Genomic DNA, 20,979 nt, shown 5'->3' with positions numbered 1-20,979 from the left:
ACCATCGCCCACCTCTCTACAACCTCCCTTCAGGTAGTTGTAGGTGGTGATAAGGTCTCCCTTCAGCCTCCTCTTCTCCAAGCTAAACATCCCCAGCTCCCTCAGCCGTTCCTCATATGATTTGCCCTCCAGCCCCTTCCCCAGCCTGGTTGCCCTTCTCTGGACGCGCTTGAGGACCTCAATGTCCTTTTTATGGTGGGGAGGCCAGGACTGCACACAGTACTCGAGGTGTGGCCTCACCAATGCTGAATACAGGGGCACTGTTTTACCACTGTTTTAACAAATGAGAACATGTTACAGATTTATTACAAGAGAACATGTTACAGATTTATTACAAGAGATTTATTGCTCTGGCACGTGGTATAGAAGAACTCAACATGGCTTTTCTGGGCCTGCAGATTCCACCCTAACGTTAAGTATTACTAAAATGCAAGCAGTCTCACGAACAGATCTGATCTGGTTATCTTGCTCCAAAAATAAATGTTTACATAAAAACACACTTAAATTTGACCATTTTTTGTATCTTTATTCTTTTAATAAAAATACTAGTGGAGTTATCAGGACAAGCTAGTTTCTACAACTGAATACGTAGTCAAATATGTGTTTTCACAGGAGCTCAGGAGTTAGACAAGCACATTCTGTATCTAAGCAATAATAATTTAAGGTCTCTGCCCCCCACCCCCTTGGTTTTTTTGATGGGGTTTTTTTATGGGGGGGGTGGTGGGCAGGATGGAGGCAAAATCAGCAAATTCTATCAATGGCCTTCAAGTATCTATCTGATAGCAGACACTTTACATCACTTACCCTGCAGGGCGAGTAGCCATATCTAACAAAATGCTTTTCCATTCCCTTCGCTTAAATTGCCAGATTCGTGCTGTTCCATCACGGCTTCCACTCACAAATCTAACAAAAGGGGGAAAAAATTACTCAGAGATCAAAGGCAGATCCGAATAGAAAAGACACTTGAAAACTGAAGTTCCAGAATTTAGAATTCAAAACAGGAAGCTCTAAGCAGGAAATCCTAACCAGTGTTAGAATGCTGTACAACTGGTTTGAGGAGAAAAACACTTCCCATACCAGTGTAAAAAAACCCAAAAAATAAGAAAAAAAGCAGGTCTGCAGAAAAGGAGAACCTGCTTCCTGAACCTGAGCACCTTCCAAATTAACTTTACTTTAGCCTTTTAGGAGCACCTTAATGAATTATGACGCTCCTCTGGCACAGGGACACCACAACCCAATGAGCACCCTAAGTAAGTAGCCCTTATCATCCCATGTATAGCTAAGGAAGAAGTTTAAGGGGTAAACAGGGCCAGGAGAGTACTGAAAAAAAGTAGAAATATGATTTAAAACAAACAAAACCTCCTCCTAATGAGCTAGCACTGTATGTTATGTATTATGATACTTATCTGAAGAAGTGTTTCCCAGATTGAGTTTCTCCCCCACATTTTTCCTTCCCCCAATTTGGGGTGCAAAAGTAGAAGGAAGAAAAGGGGTGGGCAGAGCATAATAAAGCTCAGTTTACAACTATTTGTGTCATAGTAAAAGCATACATTAGAACATCACCTAAATGAAGTGTCATAAACTTCATAAAAAACTGTTTCCTTTAGCATCCTTCACATCACACACCCAGAATTGAAAATGAAACATTAAAATACATTAGATCAAGTTGGCATTTTCCTGTATCCATCAGTTACTTAACTGAAAAAAAGGTTTAAGTAATTTAAATATAAAATACATGCATTTTTAGATATATGTGAATATACATACACATGCATTCCTTAAGAAGAAATTTCAAGGAGTATAAAAATACTCCTTAATTGCAGCAAGTTCAAAATACTTGAATCATTCATTACAATGAAAACAACTGAAAAACTGAAAGGGTATTACTAAAACAAACCAGGGAGAATTCAACAGTTCTAGATGATTTTACTGGATGAACCTCAAAATAGAAAGCATTGTTGATTTTTTTTTTTTTTTTTTAATAACTACTTCTGGAAGCTGGTATTTACAGATGTCCACAAGGTCCAAAAACTGTATCTGTATAAATAAACTGTGTGCTTACCTGCTACTACTGTTTGAAAACTGAATGCTGTCAACTTTGTCCTATATAAAAAAGAGTACAAAAAGAAAAAAAATCAAGTATTATTCCAAATAATGAAAAATTATCCAAATTATTATTTTAATCAAACACATATGTAATTTTTAAAAAGTATTTACAGTATGAAACTCCAACTCTGATATCTTCTCTGGCTGACCTGATCCAAAGAAATAAACCCTAATGATGTGATCTGTACTCCCAGTGGCCAAAAACATTCCACCTGAGAAAAACAAACAGATAAGTCTGAGAAAAAAGGGCAATCTAATGTTGTTATTACAATATTTTCAAATGGCTGTAACATCAAATACCTAAATTCATAGCTGTGTATCATTTCAGCTATGCCTATATCATATCTGACCTTTAAGAACAGAACAAGGTTTAGAAACTAAAAAGAGTGAAACCGGAGTTGAATTACCTCACATTTACTGTGAGAGAAATACACATCTGCAAACAGACATATCTGAAAGATTAGCTAACTACAGTAATTTGTTTGCAACTAAGATTTTAGAAGCCTCAGTCGTAATAAGAACTGAACGGAACAAGAGCTCCAGTACTTAAAAATAAGTTTCTGTCATTTTGCTATTTTATCCAATTACTTGTGCTGCATTCTTCAATTGCCAACTCTGGAATCAATAACATGCAGGCGTGAGAACCTGGCAACCAACACCTTCCCGTCCCAGTCCCTCTAAATTCTATCTCAGATAAAGCCAACTCTCAGAATCACTCTGAGAAAAAAGGCATACATTGTGCTTTAAGAGAAGCATAGTGATAAGAGAGACTTACTTTCAACATTCTATATTTAACTATTATGAAGATTTTCCATATCATCAAACATTAATGCATTGATTCTGAATTTCTATTTTAAGTATTTGGGGGAGAGGGGAGGGCTAATAGCTACTTTAACTCAATTCCCCCTTATTAACTAGAAAGATTCTCAGTAACTACGCTAATTTTACTCTCCAAATGGCTCTTATATTGATACAGGGGAGGGTGGGGGAGAAAAAGAAAAAAGTCTTTTACCAGCACTAAAAGAAGAACAGATCATTTGGACTCCGGGCCGAGGGCGTTCTGTAAACTTTGTTGGCCTTGGGCTACAAATAAAGAAACAGTTAAATAATTTCCTAATAGGGCTTTAAAAAATAAGCCAGTATCTTAGAAATAAGCACAGAAGGACAAAATTAAATATGAAGGAACAGATGGCTGCCCATCTATAAACAATTTTGTGTGACTATGCTTCATGATCTGATCTTTAGGAAGCTAAGACATCCAGATGGACTAAGTAATCCATGTATCAAGGAGAGTTGTATCATAAGCTAAATTCCATTCCCCTCTAATATTGCTACACAAAACACTCTCCTTAAGTCACTGGCAAAGCAGAATAGAAGGCACTAGAGCCAGTTGCCCACGATGTTCAGTTTTAAACCACTTGGTGTACTGGAACTCTGGTTTTCTCCTGCAGCACACGTCTGCTTTTAGGAGAGAGAAACAGAGCTTTGGGCTCTTCATAGCAAAGAATACAAAAGTGTTTTTCACAGCACTAGAATATACAAATTTCTTCAGAGGACACATGTTCTTTGTGGGCCAGTTTCAAATAGTGCCCAAAGAATGTCGAGACAATGGCTAGAAGTTCGTAAGGAATTTTACTTCACGGCCTGTGCTTTCTTTGACACATTCAGAACCTGATGTGCAAGCAAAATTAAAGCTTCAATGGATCTGGCACTTTAAGAGTGTATAAAACCAAAACAAATCTGATCTGGTTCTTTAATCATTACTTCAATTCTGCTCATGCACTGCAGCAACCTCAAATCAGTAGGTGGTCTTGCATAGTATGCCATCTGCAATCTTTGCTCAAAGAATAAACTTACTAGAGAACAGCAGCATTACACCCACAAGTGTCATCACTAAAGATTTCTTTTAATATACAAGAATGCATATTCATAACACCCAAAATTTTCTCTTTAAAAGTACAATAGTCCATAGAATTCATTTCAGCTGAAGTCAGACACCTAAGAGACCTTCCTCCATTAATCAACTACTGCCATCTCAAAGAAAGGAATAAGCATAAACCTTAGTGGTGCCCTTGCATAAAACAAAGTAACAAACACCCGGAATACCAGTTAAGAAATCTTTCTCCAAAGTGCCCACTCGGTACAGGCTGTTCTGTGCTGATTCCTCTAGGGATTTTAAGACAGATTCATGACAAAGAAACTTCACAAGGGCATACACTAAACAAGACAAAATGCTATTCTACAAAACAGTTGAAACTCTCCTTAACTGAGATACTGACATAAAAAGAACTATCAAATGGTTCAATATGCAGTTTACATAATTTGAAGCAAGTGTAAACAGATAAATAGACTGCTGTTTTCTTCCACTGTGGTTTGTGAACTCTGCCTTTGCAGCTAGGAAAGCTGCAAAACGGAGCAAGTATGTGCTTACGGTCTAGCTTGGACAACCAAGTTAAATTCTCCAACTTCTGCCTCTCAGTGTGTGTTATTTTAGGCATTAGGAGACAAGAGATTACACCATTCTTTTAGAATAGAGCAGACCATGTTCTTTGCAAAATGAGCTGGACAATATTTTGGGGAAGGGGACAAAAACATAACTTCTATAAACAAACTAATTGTTTTTACAAACATTCTCAATCCAACTATTACGCAACTGGAAGGCACTAAAATACCTTCACAAACATTTCATAGACAAGTCCAGAAAAGCCCTGACAAACCATTTGCCTCCTAGAAGAGACTTGCATTAAGTTCAACTCAAGCCCAGAAATGAGAGGGGCTGTAGTCCAAATTTAATAATCTGCCCTGAAAGCACCAAAGAAACATCTGGGCTTATGTACCTCAACTAAGGGACATGCTCACCCATATCAAAATCTCAAGGTTAACTTCAAAAAGCAGCAGGAATGGTTACATAACCCAAACCCTACAGACTAACCCCACTCTGGACACACAGTGGTTCAAGCAAAGCTTCTTCCCAGATAACAGCTATGTGAGATAGCTTCTAAACAAAGACTTAATTTGAAGAGGTTAACAAACATGGTTCAGCACATCTGAGTTCTGATGTATGATCAGCCCCTTTAACACCAGGTGCCTTCTGTTTAAGACAGCGGATGAGAAGCCTCACACCACACTGATGACAATTGAGAAATCAACATCTTGTCCAAAACTGGAATGTCAAAATCATCAGCATGTGTTTTTCCTAAGTTTTTTTTCCCTTTCTAAAATTATGGGGGGTGGGGGTTGGAAATAGAGAAGAAAAGTAGCGCAGTAAGCTCCTCTACCCCACCCTGTTAGACAGTTCTCCTGCCCTGGTTCATATGGTCTGACAGTAACAAACCAACCCTGGCAACTTGTGATCCAAACAGGATTAAAAAAGAAAACTCAGCATTTTTCTTGGGGGGGTGGGGTGGGGAGGAGGGAGGCGGGAGCGCACATGTGGTGGTGCAGGAATCACTGGACGATACATACACAAGTATTTGCAGTGTAATTAATTTAATTTTGATACAATAACGTAGCTGATCCTGCTGTAGGCGGTGGGGGTTGGACTAGATAATCTTTCAGGTCCCTTCCAACCCCTAACATTCTGTGATTCTGAGACCAATTCCACTAATTCTCCTTTAAATCTGAGGTACATTATTCTTCAATTTCTGACAGGAGGCCAATTTTCTCTCTTCTTACAGTCAACTGATGCAGGATCCAACTCTTGTGTTTACTATCACCCTCCAAAATACGAACAGGAGATTTAAGTCCACTGGATCAATATGGGCAAAGTCTCAGCTGCCTAATTTTTTAATTGTTTTCCCATCTTGTTTAGGCCACATTCCTTGACTTCCTTACCTGCAGCAGCCATCAACTTCACCATGCCTCCATCTGGAGACCAAAGTAGTCTCCCTGGAATATTACTGCTTTTAGGCATACATGGTTAACTTCCTGGTCAGAAATCTCTTCACTGAAAGAAAAAGAGCACATGGGAGGCTCTGTAATACTGAAGAACGTTCATCCACACTAGTCCCAGAAGCACGTGAACAAGGCTGGTCAGTCTCCTTCAAATAACATGAGAATTTTATTGTCAGCTGTTTCATCCCATGGCATCAAGTCTACTATACTGTGCCCTTTTATGATAAGAACAGAGCTCTTGTCATCAAGCGTCTCCTGTCTGTGCCATATGTGTGACCTGGATACTGAACATACCTCAATTAAATGAGGTTATAAAAAAATTGGGAGACCAACATGGGAAGCCTCTAATTTCAGAGACATTATTAATACTGCAGCAGAGGTACCAGCAAAGCTGAATACAAGGATTTTTGTGATCTAATGAAACAAAACAAACATTTGCAGATAAAAACAAACAAAAAAACCCAGAAAACAGAACTGGGATAGGGCACTCACTAGACATTAGACAGCTTCAAGGATGTCAAAGTCCATTTCAGTGGCAAACCCTACAGTTTAAGTTAATGAGTTTTCCAGGTTTTCAGGATCTGTTAAGATACACAATTGCTCCGTAATATTTTGATCTTATGAAGTAAGTGGGAAATAAAGAACAATTCTGAGTTTTCTCATCTCCTGAAGAAGCTGTTATGGAAGGATTCCCTTCAGAGTTATTCTCAGGAGGCACAAAGTCAAATTTTCAGCTAAAGACAGGGAATTGATCCAGTAGACTTAACCATCCAAGCTGGGTTTCACTGAAACAGTTTTCAGTATAGTTAATAAGAGAACTGATTTTTAATTCGAGAGCACACTGAACACAGTAGTGTATCCAAATACTGTCTTTCCCTTATTTCATGAAAACGTTCAGCAAAGTACTGCTGGCACTGCCAATCATCTTGAAATTACACTCAACCTCATGATCATCATGAGGCTGCCCAACAGCTCATACTCTTAACTCACTGCCAGATGATTCAAGTAGTGCTGAGTATAAAAAGCAGGGGGTGGGGGGGGAGAAATGTGTGCATGTGTATATATATTTTTTTTCCCTTTTAAGCAGCTAAAATTTCAATACTTCACCACCAATTCAACTTTAAAGTTTTAGACAGCTTAGCAACATGCTTTCATCACTGATAACAACTGTATTCTTGAAGGACAGGCTGCAGTCAAGCTCAGGAGGAGCATAAAAAGCAAGTCCTGACTTAAGCACGTGACAACACCCTTCACCTGCACTCTTCAGATTTTTCGGTCTGTCTTGAAAGCTCCCATTTCTCCTGTCTGGGATGGGAATGATACTGGAACAGAGATAGAAGGCAGCATGCTCAGAGCCTGAATAACTGGGGGAAGAGATCTTCTTTTCTCTGCCTCCTTTTTAGAGATCCTGAACTGAAGCAAGCCTGTATTTCTTACTAGTACGATACTAGGAAGGACAAACGTCCCACCCCACCAGTTATTCTCTCCTCCAGGTAGCCTACTTATCATGGTTTTTTTTAAAACACAAACCTCACAAAGGGCCTTGTGAAAAAATTAACCAGAATCTCTCTTCTTTTGATGCTTTTGCATTGCTGGCACTTGTTTTCACCCAGCTCATTACTGAATGGATGGGAAGGGAACCTGCCATGTTTCTGCAGTTCTGGAAGCAGATCCAGATCCAAAGGTATAAGGAAGTACAATCACCTCATCAAGAACTGTTATGACAATGTACACCCATTACTGAGATGCACTGTCCAAACAATGCGGTCTCCTTGTGGAAAATGACACCGAGTCAGCTTCCTAGTATCATTTATTTTGGTTTATTGCAATAAGCATGACAACCACAGTTAGAAAAGTTTAGAGGAAGTTTTGCTTTATGTGCAAAGCTGTAAATAACATTCCTCTGAACTGTTTGATTCAGGAAGAGCTAAATTAAGTTCCAGTCTCAAAAGACGTATCTGTTTCTTTTTATACTTCACCATATTTTTATCAAGTTTTAGCTTGGAACAAAAAGCATCAATTACTTCCAATACATAACAGCTCTAAGTAACCTGCCTCCAAAGCAGCCAAAAAAGGAGCTATAAGAGCAGAAAAAGCACAGTGATGCCTTTTAATATCTTAATATAATGCATAAAACCCTGAAGCAAGGAGTTTCATAACTTGACTGAAAATTTTGTAAGGAGCCATCTCCTTCCAATTTACAATTGTCTACTTTCACTTAATACCCTCTAGTACAGTAAGGGCCAGCAAGCGCTCCTCAAGACACTCATGACTGTATGTGTCTTGTCTTCTGGCATTCATCATTTCCCCAACTGAAGAAACACACCTGAAAGGGTTACCCTGTCTTCTCAAACACAACTTATAAAATACTTCCAGAACAGAAGGTAAGGATGGCACAAATTCCAGTCTCAAAATTGACTCTGCACTCTGTCGTCAAGCAACATGAATCACTGGCATGACTTGGGTTACCAGACCACTTCCTTGCTCTGCACCGCATGAGACAGCCAACTAATCTGCTTTCTCAATGCCACCGTCTGATCACATCTACTGCGAGTCCTTACACATGAAAGCACTGCTCAAAAATCTTCTATTCTTTTCATATTTGAGGAGTGCATCTCACTGAAATTTTTTATTCTATACTCATATATTACCATGGAAAGGAATCAATTGAGAATCGTCTACCATAACTGACACCAGCTTTCTCACTCCATAACTTTTACTTCAAGACAAATCACATCCAACTCCATGATTCATCCATTCATAATTTCTAAACATTCATCTCCAAGTTCATATAGTATAACCCACTGAAGTCTCATTAATTCCATTATAATCTAATGTCAAAATTTGTTTCAAAATTCAATTCCACAGACTCAAAATTTACTTAAGGAAAAATTGTAAGGGAAACACGTGGGCTCAAAAGGTTTACATATCAGTCAGATTAACATTTCACCTTGTCAACAAGAGCTCAAGCTTTAAGAGACCTTAAGACAAATAATATGTTGGCAACTGCTCTCCTTCACATGTTAAAAATAAGCATGTAAGCCATCTCCTCCTCTCCTCTGTATGGAGAGTCTTACTTCGATTACAGCATGCACCAGGCAGCAGAGGATTAACAGTTAGAGAAGCAGGTTCATCTACAGTACCAAAAGAGCCAAAACACCCAGAGAACATCAAAATAGTTATGGTTCAAACAACTAGGCAAACATACCTACAAGCCCTGCATAACCCTGGAACACTGCAAAATAAATTCTAACAGCAATTACAAAAACTACAAGAAAATGGAACCTACCTACCTACCAGGAGAACACATCCATAAGAACATACCTCACCCCCAAAGCTAAACCACTACTGATTACTAAAACAACTATTTCCAATTTTAAGCTATACATTTTATGTGATAATTGAAAGGAAGAAACAAAGAGCATTTGAAAGCCACTGAAGAAGTTAATTTTAAAAGGAATTATCTCTATTTGAGGGTCTTGACAAAAGTTTTAGCATCTTCAAGGCATAAACATCAGGCTCAATTTCAGCCACCAATACCCAGCTGTCCAAGAATTGTACTATAACATGGCAGAAGTCAAAGAGAAACTTTTAAAAGGTAGCACAGGTACAGAAGTAACAGACAAAGAAATACACCATCCTAATTTATACTAGGACATTCTGACCTCCTAAAAAAAAATTACAAAGGGGAGGGTGTTTTCAAGTATAATCATTTTATCAACATAATTTTCATTTCATTTGAGATTAAAAGATAACAGAAGAAAAGAGCGCCATCTTTGACATATAGCAAGCACACCCAAACAACCTCACCCACGTTACTGGTTTTTTTGTTTTAACTATTTTAGCTATTTTTTGTTTTAACTATTTTTTAACTCTGTTTTAATCAACAGAGATACAGCAAAATTGGGTATACAGTTACTTGCTTCACTCCACAAAATGCGTTATTATCAACTTAGTCCTTAAAAGAAAAAGAAATGCATCATACCCAACAATCACAGTGAAACAGCCAGTAACAAGTTTTGGTTTAGTCAAACTTTAGTCAGATTTAGTAATTTTTTTTCCAACATTTGTACATCATTCTTGATTAGGTTAAAAAAAAAAAAGCAACTAACTTTATTTTAAGGGTGCCAGCATCCCACAGCCAAAAGCATATTGTTCCATCTGCCCCGGTTGAAGATAAGTATCGCTTTGAGCCACTGCACAGTGGAGAGAACTGGAGGGAAAAGGGGGAACAAAAAAGAAAAGGTCTTCTGTTAATCTGTTCCAGATGTGCTAAGAAGTTCCTCAAGTCATTGACTTCTCAAAAAAACCCCAAACAACACAACAAAACAGGAAAATAAATTGCAATGAACACCAAAACAACAAACACAATGCTACTCGCAGTCACTCTCTTCCTTCAGAGCAACCCTTCTGTGGCACTCACCAAAAGACGCTGGGTTCTCCCTCCCCACAACCCCAGTTGTGCAACAGCATGCAACAGAAACAAACCCAAGTACTGAGCAGTAACTGCAATTCCTACTCAATGCACCCGCACTCGGAATCACAGCCTGCAGAGGAACGATACTTCAATACAGAACTGCTCACATGCATCATGCAATATATTTCAACAAGGATTACGGCTGGCATTCTTCAAGGGTCAGGCATTTTGACAATAAACACTTTATTTCACAATGTGTACCAAGAAAATTCCTTCTCACTTCACGGCTTAGTTGCCAGGTATGCATCTTTACTACACAGAACATTCCCAGGTGGCTCCTTTTTCAGTCTAAGGATGCATTTTATTGCTCAGGTGAGTTTGCAAAGCAAAAACCTACCTGCAATGATGTTATAGATGCACTGTGGCCCTGTAGAACTGCTAAGGGTGCACAAGTTCGAAGGCACCAAACTCTGATCATTTTATCACAGCTTCCAGCAGCTATCATGGTGTTTTCATAGTTCACTGCCATATCAGATATTTCAGCTGCATGCCCTCTCAGGGTAGCCAACAACCTTCCATCATCTGTTGCCCAGATTTTTACAAGGCAATCATCTGATCCCTAAAAGTAAAGTAGAAATCACTTCAGCCATACCATTAGCTGTTTTCATGTTGCAGTTAACTAACACAATGAACTGAAGCACAGAAGTAGCAACATACATAGATAAATATCCCCCCTGCCCTTTAACAGTTTTCCAGGCTGCATTCAAAACACAACATGGGATTACAGTAATTCCCAACAGTATATACAAAGCATGATGCATTTATAATACAGATCACAAATCCTACAGCAAGATAGGTTTATTCTTTTCAGTAAGAGACTTCTTCCAAAACTCCAGAACAAAAAGTTGTTTCAATAAACTAAAATAAAAATTTACACTAAACATGAAAATGAATTCTGAATTGGTGCAGGTGTTCATCATTTAGCATTAATACCACTTATGTTCCTTATCTTTGTAGTTCACCTTCATGCCCTAGCACAATTAGTAGCATACTTACCACAGTAACAGTGAGGTACAGAGCCTGTTTGAACAGCTATTCCATTATGAAGTACCATAAGCTTGCTCTGATATTCACACCTACACACACTGAAATGACCACTCTCTCAACAAACTTCAGAGGCTTCATCTACCTGTTCACACTTAACTGACATTTCACTGGTCTTACAAGGTATTTATAACAGCTGCTTGCCTGTATACAACAACTTCATAGCCCTACCAAAAAATTTTTGTAACTCAGCCCTTCATTTTTTCATTGCATTCCTGTGCCTCCCTGGAAGTCTCAATTATCACTGCATCTTGCTCAACAAATGACATTTGAACATTGCACACAGACATTGACAGAGAAGATTTGCTATATACATTTCATTCATTTGGTTTGCTTCAGGAGGAATACAAAGCTGGGTGTTGGCTTTTAACTCCTGGAGCACTGGGCACATAAGCACCACAGCAAGTTACAATATGACACCGTTATTATAAAAACAATTCACCTGACTTTTTCCTCTTCCATCTATTTACAGTGCCCCTGCACAAGTTTATCTAGCATTTATTCTTTAAAGAAGCCAGAAGGTAGAGCAATGCTATCATCCACCTTTTATTAAAAAAATGTAAAAGAAAAAAATAATCCTAAGTACAGGGACCAAAGGGCAGATTGTTAAAAGACTGGTAAGCATTCAGTGCATGTAAGTGCCTAACAACCAGAAGTCTCAAAAGATATTGAGGCTACTTGATAGCATTTTCAACATTACAGCTTTTGTAAACAGGTAAATGGCATATATTTTGCTTGTTTAGCACAGTCTTTAGTTTACGTTCACCTAACTTTAATAGTAACTTCATGTTACTATTTAAAAACACCAAAACATTCTCTACTTGAAAAGGTAGCAAAATTTTAGCCATTACATTAGTTCAGATCCAAAATTACTGTCTGGGAACACCACACCTGCAGTTTCCTAACAATTATACACCCATTCTCATTTGTAGCAATACCCTGCAAACTGGACAATTGCCTCAGGCCTACGTTTTGTACAGTGAACAAGAAGCTGTTTCTGACTCACAAGCAGTTACCCTCTTTGATGCAACCATAAATGCAAAGATATGGGCATAGAACGTCTCCCAAACCTCTGCCCTAGTTATTTTTGGCATAAACTTCTGAGCCTCCAATTAAGGCTGTCAAACAAATTCTGTGTTACTGCATACTCACTTTCAATGACTGGAGATTTGAGATTTCTCTTTGGTCTTTAAAGGATACTGAGGTTGAGCAATCTGTATCACAGAAGATCAGCACTCTGAACATTTAATCTCACCACTCAACCAAGGACCGTTCCTTTCTGTGGTCTTGGTTAGTTACTTGTCACAGTTTTGCGTAGCTAGGTACTGGTAGAGAAGGGGGGCTGCAGAGATGGCTCCTGCAAGAAGCAGCTAGAAGCTCTCTGTAGGCCCCACACATTGCACAATTAACAGCCAGTTTCTACTTTTAAAAACTTTCTCATAAGAGGGACTGTTACAGGGACACATCTATTTGACAAAGGAGGTAAGGGACACTTGATAATTACATTTTTTGCCTCTTGGGTAAGAAGAACAATGGTACAAGCCTGTACTGTTTCTACTTATGCACAGAACTTCCCATGATGAGATTCTGTGGTCCACACTTGCCTTATCTGACTGCTACACTGCCACAGTGCCAGCCCAGGGAAAACAGCCACGGTCTGAAAAGTTGAACAAATGGATGGACAGAATCACAGAATCACTGGTGGGGGGACGGATGGGGGCGGGGACAGAGGCATTGGAGATTGTCTAGTCCAGCTGTCCTGCTCAAATAGGGTCAGTGCAAGTTTCCCAGGATGATGTATCAACTATTCCTCTTTTGTTCTCTTCTACGTATTTACTGATCCTGTCCTTGTCCCATCACTCAGGTCCTTAAAGAAAATATTCAAAAGTACTAGCCTTGTAGCAACTGTGGTGGTACACCCTTAGGGACTGGCATTCAGCTGGACTTTGGGTCGCTACACACAACCCTTTGAATTTGGCAGTTCAGGCTATTTTCAATCATGCTGCCCACTTATTTAGCCTGTACTTGATCAGCCTGTCAGTAAGCATGCTGTGGGAGACCACGCTGAAAGCCTCAGGAAAAACAACCATCCATTCCTGTTCTTTAATCAGCTTAGTCACTTCATCATATAAGGTCATCAGTTTGGATCATCATCATTTCCCCTTCACAGATCTATGCTGATCACCTTCTTACTGCTCTTATGTTTGGAAACGGATTTAAGGAGAACTTGCTCTCAGGTGATACAGATAAAGATGAATGGTCTGCAGTGCCCTGGAACAACCTGTTTGCCCTTCCTGAAGAGAGGAGTGACATACACTCTTTTCCAGTCCTCAGAAACCTCTCCTGATCACCATGGCCTTTCAAAGGCAACCACAAATAGCTTCACAAGGACATTGGCCAGTGCCCTCAGCATCTGCCAGGGTCTCCCATCAGGTCTTACAGGCTTGTATATGGCCAGTTCACTTAAACATTTCCTAGCCATTCCTCCTCAACCAAAGAGAAGTCCTACTTGCTCCACACTTTCAGTCTTGTCTCAAAGACTTGGTACTCCTTAAGACAAGTCTTGCCACTAAAGGCAAAGGTGACAGTCAAGCGTTTTGCCTTTTTCCCGGTTCCATCACCAATTCTCCTGCCCCATTCATCAGTAGAACTGTATTTTCCATGGTCTTCCCTCTTCGTTACTGATATACTTAAAGAAACCACTTTTGTTGCTCTTCACATCCCTTGCCAGATTCAACTCCAGGCTGTCTTCAGCTTTCCTAAACTCATCACTGAACTTTCTGAGAGTGGCTCTGTATTTCTCTGAAGTCACCTGTCCCTGCTCCCACCTCTTGGCACACTTCCTTTTTGTGTCTGAGTTTTGTGTTTGAGCTCCTTGCTTATCCATGCAGGCCTACTGTCACCTTTGCTTGCTGTCCTGCACATCAGGGTGGACCATTCTTCAGTCTGAAAGAGACTATCCCTAAAAACCAACCAGTTCTCCTGGTCCCCTCCTCTCTTGTCCTCACCATATCCCACAGGATTCTTCATAGGAGAAAAAGCTTTTTGTCCTCAGACTGGTCAGTCTTCTCTTATGAAGTCAAGGGTCATGATCCTGCTTTTTGCTTTATTCCCCCCTCACATGATTCTGAACTCCATCACTTGATGGTCACTGCAGACAAGACTGCCCCTAACTTTCATATTAACAAACAGTTCTTCACTGTTCTTAACTATCAGACCCAGCAGAGCATCTTTTGTTGTCAGCTCCCCAGTGACCTGTGCCAGGAACCTGTCATCAGTGCACTACTGCAGAAATTGCCTGGATTGCCTGCATGATGCTGTGTTCTTCCTCTAGCAGACACCAGGGTGGTTCAAGTCCACCATGAGGACCAGGTGAGGCTTCTTCCAGTTGCCTCAAGAAGGCCTCATCTACCTTTCTCTGATCAGGCAGCCTGTAGCAGACACCCACACCAATATCACCCGCTTTGGCCTGCCCTTTAACCTTCAACCCATGAGCTCTCAGCCGTCCCCAGAGAGAACTCCATGCATTCTTGATGCTTTCACACATAAAGGGCAACTCCCACACCTTGTCATTGTGGTCTGCCCTACCAGAAGCCTTGCTCCAACTCCCTTTGCTCTTCTCCATAGTGCATGCATTAGCATATAGGCACTTCAGATGAGCACCTAGTCAGACCAATTTCTCAAAGCATGAAAGCTTTCCCCATAATGCATTTCCTGATCTGTATGCATACACTCCGGGTGGGTCCCCTTCAACCCTTTCTGTTGATTTCAGGGTTTCTTCTGCCTACATCACCCCACATGCTTTGCTTACACACTAAGTCTACAACTTCTGGTTTGTCATCTCCTCCTGCATCACTCCTATTGTAACACACTCAACAGATTGGCCACCCTATTAAGAAAGATGCTTCTGGCCTATATTCACCTCTTATGCTCCTTTTCACATTCCTCAATATACGTAACAAAAAGCTTCCTCTCCCGTGAAAAAGGGCTCCTTTTTTTCCTCTAAACTCTGCTTGTAAGTCTCTAAGCAGATTGTTTTAATCCCCTTGCTTCCTTTAAACAAACATACAAGCACTCTAAAAGCACTGGTATTGTGGGTTTCTTCTTTCCCACACTACTCAGTAAATTCTGATAACTCTTCCTGTGTTTCCAGATTCAAATTTGCACACCTGTCTCTAACACTTCAAAAGATTCAAAGTCTACACCTGCATGATGCAATGATTATCTGAATAACAGTATCTGAATGATTATCCAAATATCAGTTCATTCTGTTCTGCTGTCATCATGATGTGAGCTTCATGAAGAAGCTTCATATTCTTCTCGAAAGTGCAGTCACCACCAAAAAATCCCCAAGAAGCAGAAGAGACAAGACATGTGTGCACGTGTGACAAATAATAGTCTCGCTGCTTAAGAGAGACCTGAACAGAGAATAAGGAAATAAGGAACACAAAACTTCCAAAACACTCCAGGGGGCAGAAATTGCTCACATGTGGATTAATCTCTTTCTCAAAGCAGTGCATGCACAAGAACAGAACCAAGCCATTAATATTAATTGCATCATACTCCAGAAATCTCAAAACACCAGCCCTGTTTTTCCTGGAGCTGCGCAAATTAAAAAAACAAAAAACCTCTGTCTACAGAACTATACATATTACATAAAACATATTTCTGCAATTCTCACATTGTACAGATCCATATTATGAATAAGCTACTGAATTCACAGTAAGCTTACAGCCTGTAGTCATTTTCCTGGATGAACAGATTGTTCAAAACAAAGTATGAAAAATATTATCAACTGATAAACCAAACCCTGCATTATGAGACCCCTAAAATGCTGTGTGCAGAATGCAGCTGACGGAGAGCAACCTACATAGCACAACTTAATGATGTAAAAAACAAGAAAAGGAAAGCTAGTTCTGGGACCTAATGCAACCTGGAGAGTTCTCAGAAGTCTATGTAATAACAGCCAACCAAGGGAACATGATCAGCATAAAACCAGCCTGGTCTCTACCATCTGGCTATAGGTTAGCTATGGAAACATGTGTTGTGTATCTTCACTAGAGAGAAAAATGAAATGAGTGTTAGCAAGTCTCATCAAAAAAAAAAAAAGGGGGGGGGAAGGAGGAAAAAAAAACAGAGGAAAAAGAAAAATGATTGCTAAGGTAAATGGTAAATTCTGTATCATCTTGGCAAGATAAGAGCACCGTTAGAGTTCAAATAAACTCAGTGGATTCTACCTGAACTGAATGGGACAATTCAGAACTCAAAATACTGTTGCAGTTCCACTAGCAAGGGCATTGGCTTACACCACAGCTCATGTTTCCACGGTTACAGCTACAACTGCTACAAATTCTATGCCTATTAAAAAGCATTTGTCAAAAATAAAGCCTAGAACAAGTTCAGCACCAAGGGAGAGCTGATGACAGCACTGCCAAGGTATGGGGTAGAACAGGTCTGTGTAATGGTAGGAAAGTCAACCAGCGGGCTGAAGTGAAACTTCAAAGAACATACAAATTAATACAGGGTTGGAAATCTTACACAGCCTATTCACACAATGCTGTTTATTATTCCCTAGAAAGAGTGATCTCAGAGGAGAAAGGAAAATCAAGGTGGGGGAAAAAAAGATGGTCATCCTTCTTTACAGTCAGAAAATTAGGTAGTGCAGGAACCAGAGAAGATAACACTTGTTTCTTTACCCTGCTGAGTTCTGCAAGTCACACTTTCCAAGAGATCTAGAACACAGAGTCTCAGAAATAGAGACTGTGGTTTTCTTCACCGATGGCTGATGTGTCTTTTAGCTGTGGTATTGCAAGTAAAGGTGCCGTAAATGCAATTTATTTTCAAATTTTACTAAGTTACCACGACAACACAATTCTATATTAAGAATATTTTTGTGTATTCAGAAGAAAAAACCCAAAACAAAATAAGAGGTGAATCTTCAGAAATCTCTTGTAAAATCCATAAAAGAATATAAATAGAAACAGTCACAACCTACTAGCTAGCAGGAATACTGCATAACGTCCTGCTTTCTCTGCCTTTAGGCAAACTAAGAGCATCTTCTTCCTAGCAAAGATAACATCTCCCAGAAGAGTATGACTCAAAAGTGTGCTGAGATCACTTTCTTTTCCTTTTAATTTGAAGCAAAACATAATGTGATTTTAGAGGCTTGCAATCCTTCAGAGGTCAGGACGAGGAAAAAGGAAACTGTTACAATGAATCTTCTAGAACCAATTATAAATCTAAACCAACCTCTTATCTAGCTAGTGTCACACTGAATGTTGGAGGTTGTAGACTAACAATGTACAGCTAGGGCGACTCCCTGTTGATGCATGCAAATTTCCATGCTGGCAGCAGACATGCCTGGAATGAAGTTTGGCTCACTTGTTATTATAAATTACTATTTCTACTTACTGCACTAGAGACTTTAGAAAGTGTAGTGGTCTAGATTGAAAAGAATTGGCACCATTTCATTATACAGATGCAATTACAAGAAGATAGTTCATGACTGTTTATTTACTGGCTGCATCATGCCAGATACACCAACTTGGATTTTAATGGACTGCAGAATACAATCCCACTGATGGGAATCACTTTCACACCCCCACAGAAAATACTGGATTTACCTGAGAACACAAGGGTAAGAAATTTTGTCCCAGGCCCTTCAGTATGAAAATTTACCAACACAATTAATTTCTACAGGCACTTTATTCAACACTACATTGAAGTAATCATAATCTCAACTGGGAGCTTTTTCAAGCAGTCATACGAGGACACAGGCGTATCTGTCAGCAAAGAACTGCCAGCAAAGCTCTTGGGCTGCAGAAGCAATATTGCTCCCTCCGTTTTATTTCAGGTTCTACTTTTCTTTTGGAAACAAATTGCTCATACAGCCAAGGGAACTCCCTCTCAATCACTTCTACATCAGCGTGCAAAACAGAAGGGAACGTGCAACAAAGAAGGATCATTGCAGAGGCACCCAAGGGAAAGTTTAGTATATGTCTAGAAGAGGAAAGATTTTTAGGAACATGGCAAGTTTTAGGAAAATGAAGAATCAGAAGACCTTAAGGAGTTTTATGCAATTCATCTAGGAAGCACAAGCAGAAGTTTTTAGAGGTGAACAAGATGAACATAGTGTACCAAGTATACCAATCTCCTAAAGCTCTAATCCATTCTACCATGTCAGATGTAAAATAAAAACACATCAGAGTGCCCTTTTCCTAATAAGTTAATCATGCATAAACTACAGGACATAAGAATTTAATGCCTCTGACCGCTGAGGGACTTAGCTTGCTGATGAAAGCTAAATAAATATGAAAAAAGTCTCTGCTATGCCTTAAGTAACAAGCAAACAAATAAACAAATCTGTTCAAAAAATACTACAGGTGTCCCATCCGTGCAGCCACACATCCCTCCACACAACGAAGCAAAACATACGTGGGTGAAAAGGTGAATTATATTTACAACTGCCTTGAGAGAATCTTAGAAGTTAGGACTGCAATACATGAAGTAGGAGAACTGAACTGTACTCCCACCTGCACTGTTTGAGTTTTCTGCCATGAGGTTAGAAAGGACATGATGAGCTCCTGCATCCACAAACCTATCAGTTACATCCAGTGTTTGTGAGAAAGGTAATAAATGCAGCTAAAGCATCCTAGACTGGCATGGGGTGTGTGTTCATGAGATCTTTCGGCCTACTAAAACTTACCAAGACGTGACACCTATCTGTTTGCACAATTTCCCTTCCTTGGGAAACTTCCAATTTCAGTACTGATTTCAGACATCTAACAAATATTTATTTTTTACCAACAACAAAAACACTCAAAGTAATTAAAAATACTAAGAACACAGCTACAAAAATAATCATCCTGGGATCTCATAAAGACAATTCCTTGTGAAGTAACATTTTTTACAACACACTATGTGAATTTTCAGCTTTCCAGTTTCCTTCACCATCGTGTACCAAACCTAAAGTATATTCCCAAACTGTTATACTTAATAATCATGCTTTGAATTCAAAAGATGTTATAAAAGAATAAAAATAATCTTTAATTACATAATGATTCTCCACTCAGACTTGAAATTCTATGGTGGTTAGTCCATTCTCTTGCTTATAATTTTTTTGCTAGGGAAAATAGGGCCAGAGGAAAGAATCTACATAGAGTAATTCCTTTCCACTGAAAATAACCTGCTTTCTGACTGAAGTACACAGATCACTGTGACATCTAGCCTTAAGAAATACATGCCACAACTATTTCAACATGCACATTATTAAAAGCTTGTACGAGAGTAAAGCACATATCTGCTCTTGACACACAACATCCGTACATTTAGCTTATAGAAACAAGCAGGTGACTTGCTATCTGTACTTCTAAAAAAACCAATCTACAAAAATAAAGATTTTTGTACTTACAGTAAATATTCGCCTGCCAGTCCGATCAAAAGTGACACAGTATACAGAAGATAAGTGTCCTAAAATTCGTTTGTGCATCTTCATGTGTTGATAGACTGCAGTTGGAACAAGGCGCTCAAGTCTGTATTTTCCATTTAGTTTTCTTGAAAACAGGGTATCCACTACCAAATGGGGAAAGAAAAAGAAGAGACAGCATTTATATTGGGTTCATAAACTAAAACACTTCACCAGGATGATAAAGAATTCTTTTGATACTGGACCACTTGGCATATGAATAGCTTACTCTAGTTATTCTCTCATTTTACCACAGTTGGGGAAAAATGCATACAGAAGTAGCCTGTGGTGCAGGTGTGCAAAAAAAGCACCAAACCACAAGGCTGAGCATAAAGACATAACAAAACTTCCATCTTTAAGTGCTCAAACATACACATTTCACTTTATACCTTGTGTGAGAAATTTAGGAGGACTCAGGCAGCCTATGCAAGACCACCTTTTTTTTTTTTCTTTTTAAGAATATTGCTACTCATCACAGCTAAGCAAACCAAAGAGCCCCCAAACAAAATGTTTATATAAATTTACCAAAACCTTACAGAAAATTCTGATCTTGACTAACAGAACTTCATTCAAAGAGTTTGGGATTATTTTCAAGTATAAAAGTGAAGGCGACCAAGGAGTGAGAATCTACTCTGTTTTAACAAACCTGAAATCTTCCATCAAAAACTTTAGCAAAGGAGATAAATCTCAATGTTACGAATTTAAAAGTGCTACTCATCCAATGATAAAGCAACATAGTATAATGCTCATATGCATAGATACACAGATATTAATCAAATGGCTCCCCATGCCATCATTAGACCAAAGAATGGCAATACACTGTGATAATGTAGGTAATATATTCAGATCTCCAGCTTCTGAATACATGAGAAGTAAAAACATCAATGCCCAACCACATCCACAGCACTATACACTGATGAAAACCAAGACCTATCAGTGCCAAGAGAGGTAGCTGATACTTTCACTGCTACTCTGCTTAGTCACTCTTTATATG

The 20,979-nt window shown here is 39.2% G+C and overlaps 1 protein-coding gene across 1 annotated transcript in view; it reads right to left on the bottom strand.

The window, feature by feature from the left end:
• The window catches only part of PHIP (PHIP subunit of CUL4-Ring ligase complex), a 106,677-nt gene that overhangs the window by 66,541 nt on the left and 19,157 nt on the right, over window positions 1-20,979 (bottom strand). The window contains exons 7-13 of the mRNA XM_084261968.1: window positions 19,932-20,092; window positions 10,815-11,036; window positions 10,113-10,213; window positions 3,119-3,189; window positions 2,218-2,318; window positions 2,063-2,103; window positions 805-903 (exon numbers count right to left, since the gene is read on the bottom strand). Of these exons, the coding sequence (XP_084118094.1) occupies window positions 805-903; window positions 2,063-2,103; window positions 2,218-2,318; window positions 3,119-3,189; window positions 10,113-10,213; window positions 10,815-11,036; window positions 19,932-20,092 (796 nt within the window). The remainder of the gene's footprint in view (window positions 1-804; window positions 904-2,062; window positions 2,104-2,217; window positions 2,319-3,118; window positions 3,190-10,112; window positions 10,214-10,814; window positions 11,037-19,931; window positions 20,093-20,979) is intronic.

The sequence above is a fragment of the Gallinula chloropus genome (assembly GCF_964237585.1).
Source record: "Gallinula chloropus genome assembly, chromosome: 3".
NCBI lineage: Eukaryota > Metazoa > Chordata > Aves > Gruiformes > Rallidae > Gallinula > Gallinula chloropus.
The sequence above is the reverse complement of the archived record's forward strand: the minus strand, read 5'-3'. Positions and strand labels throughout refer to the sequence as shown.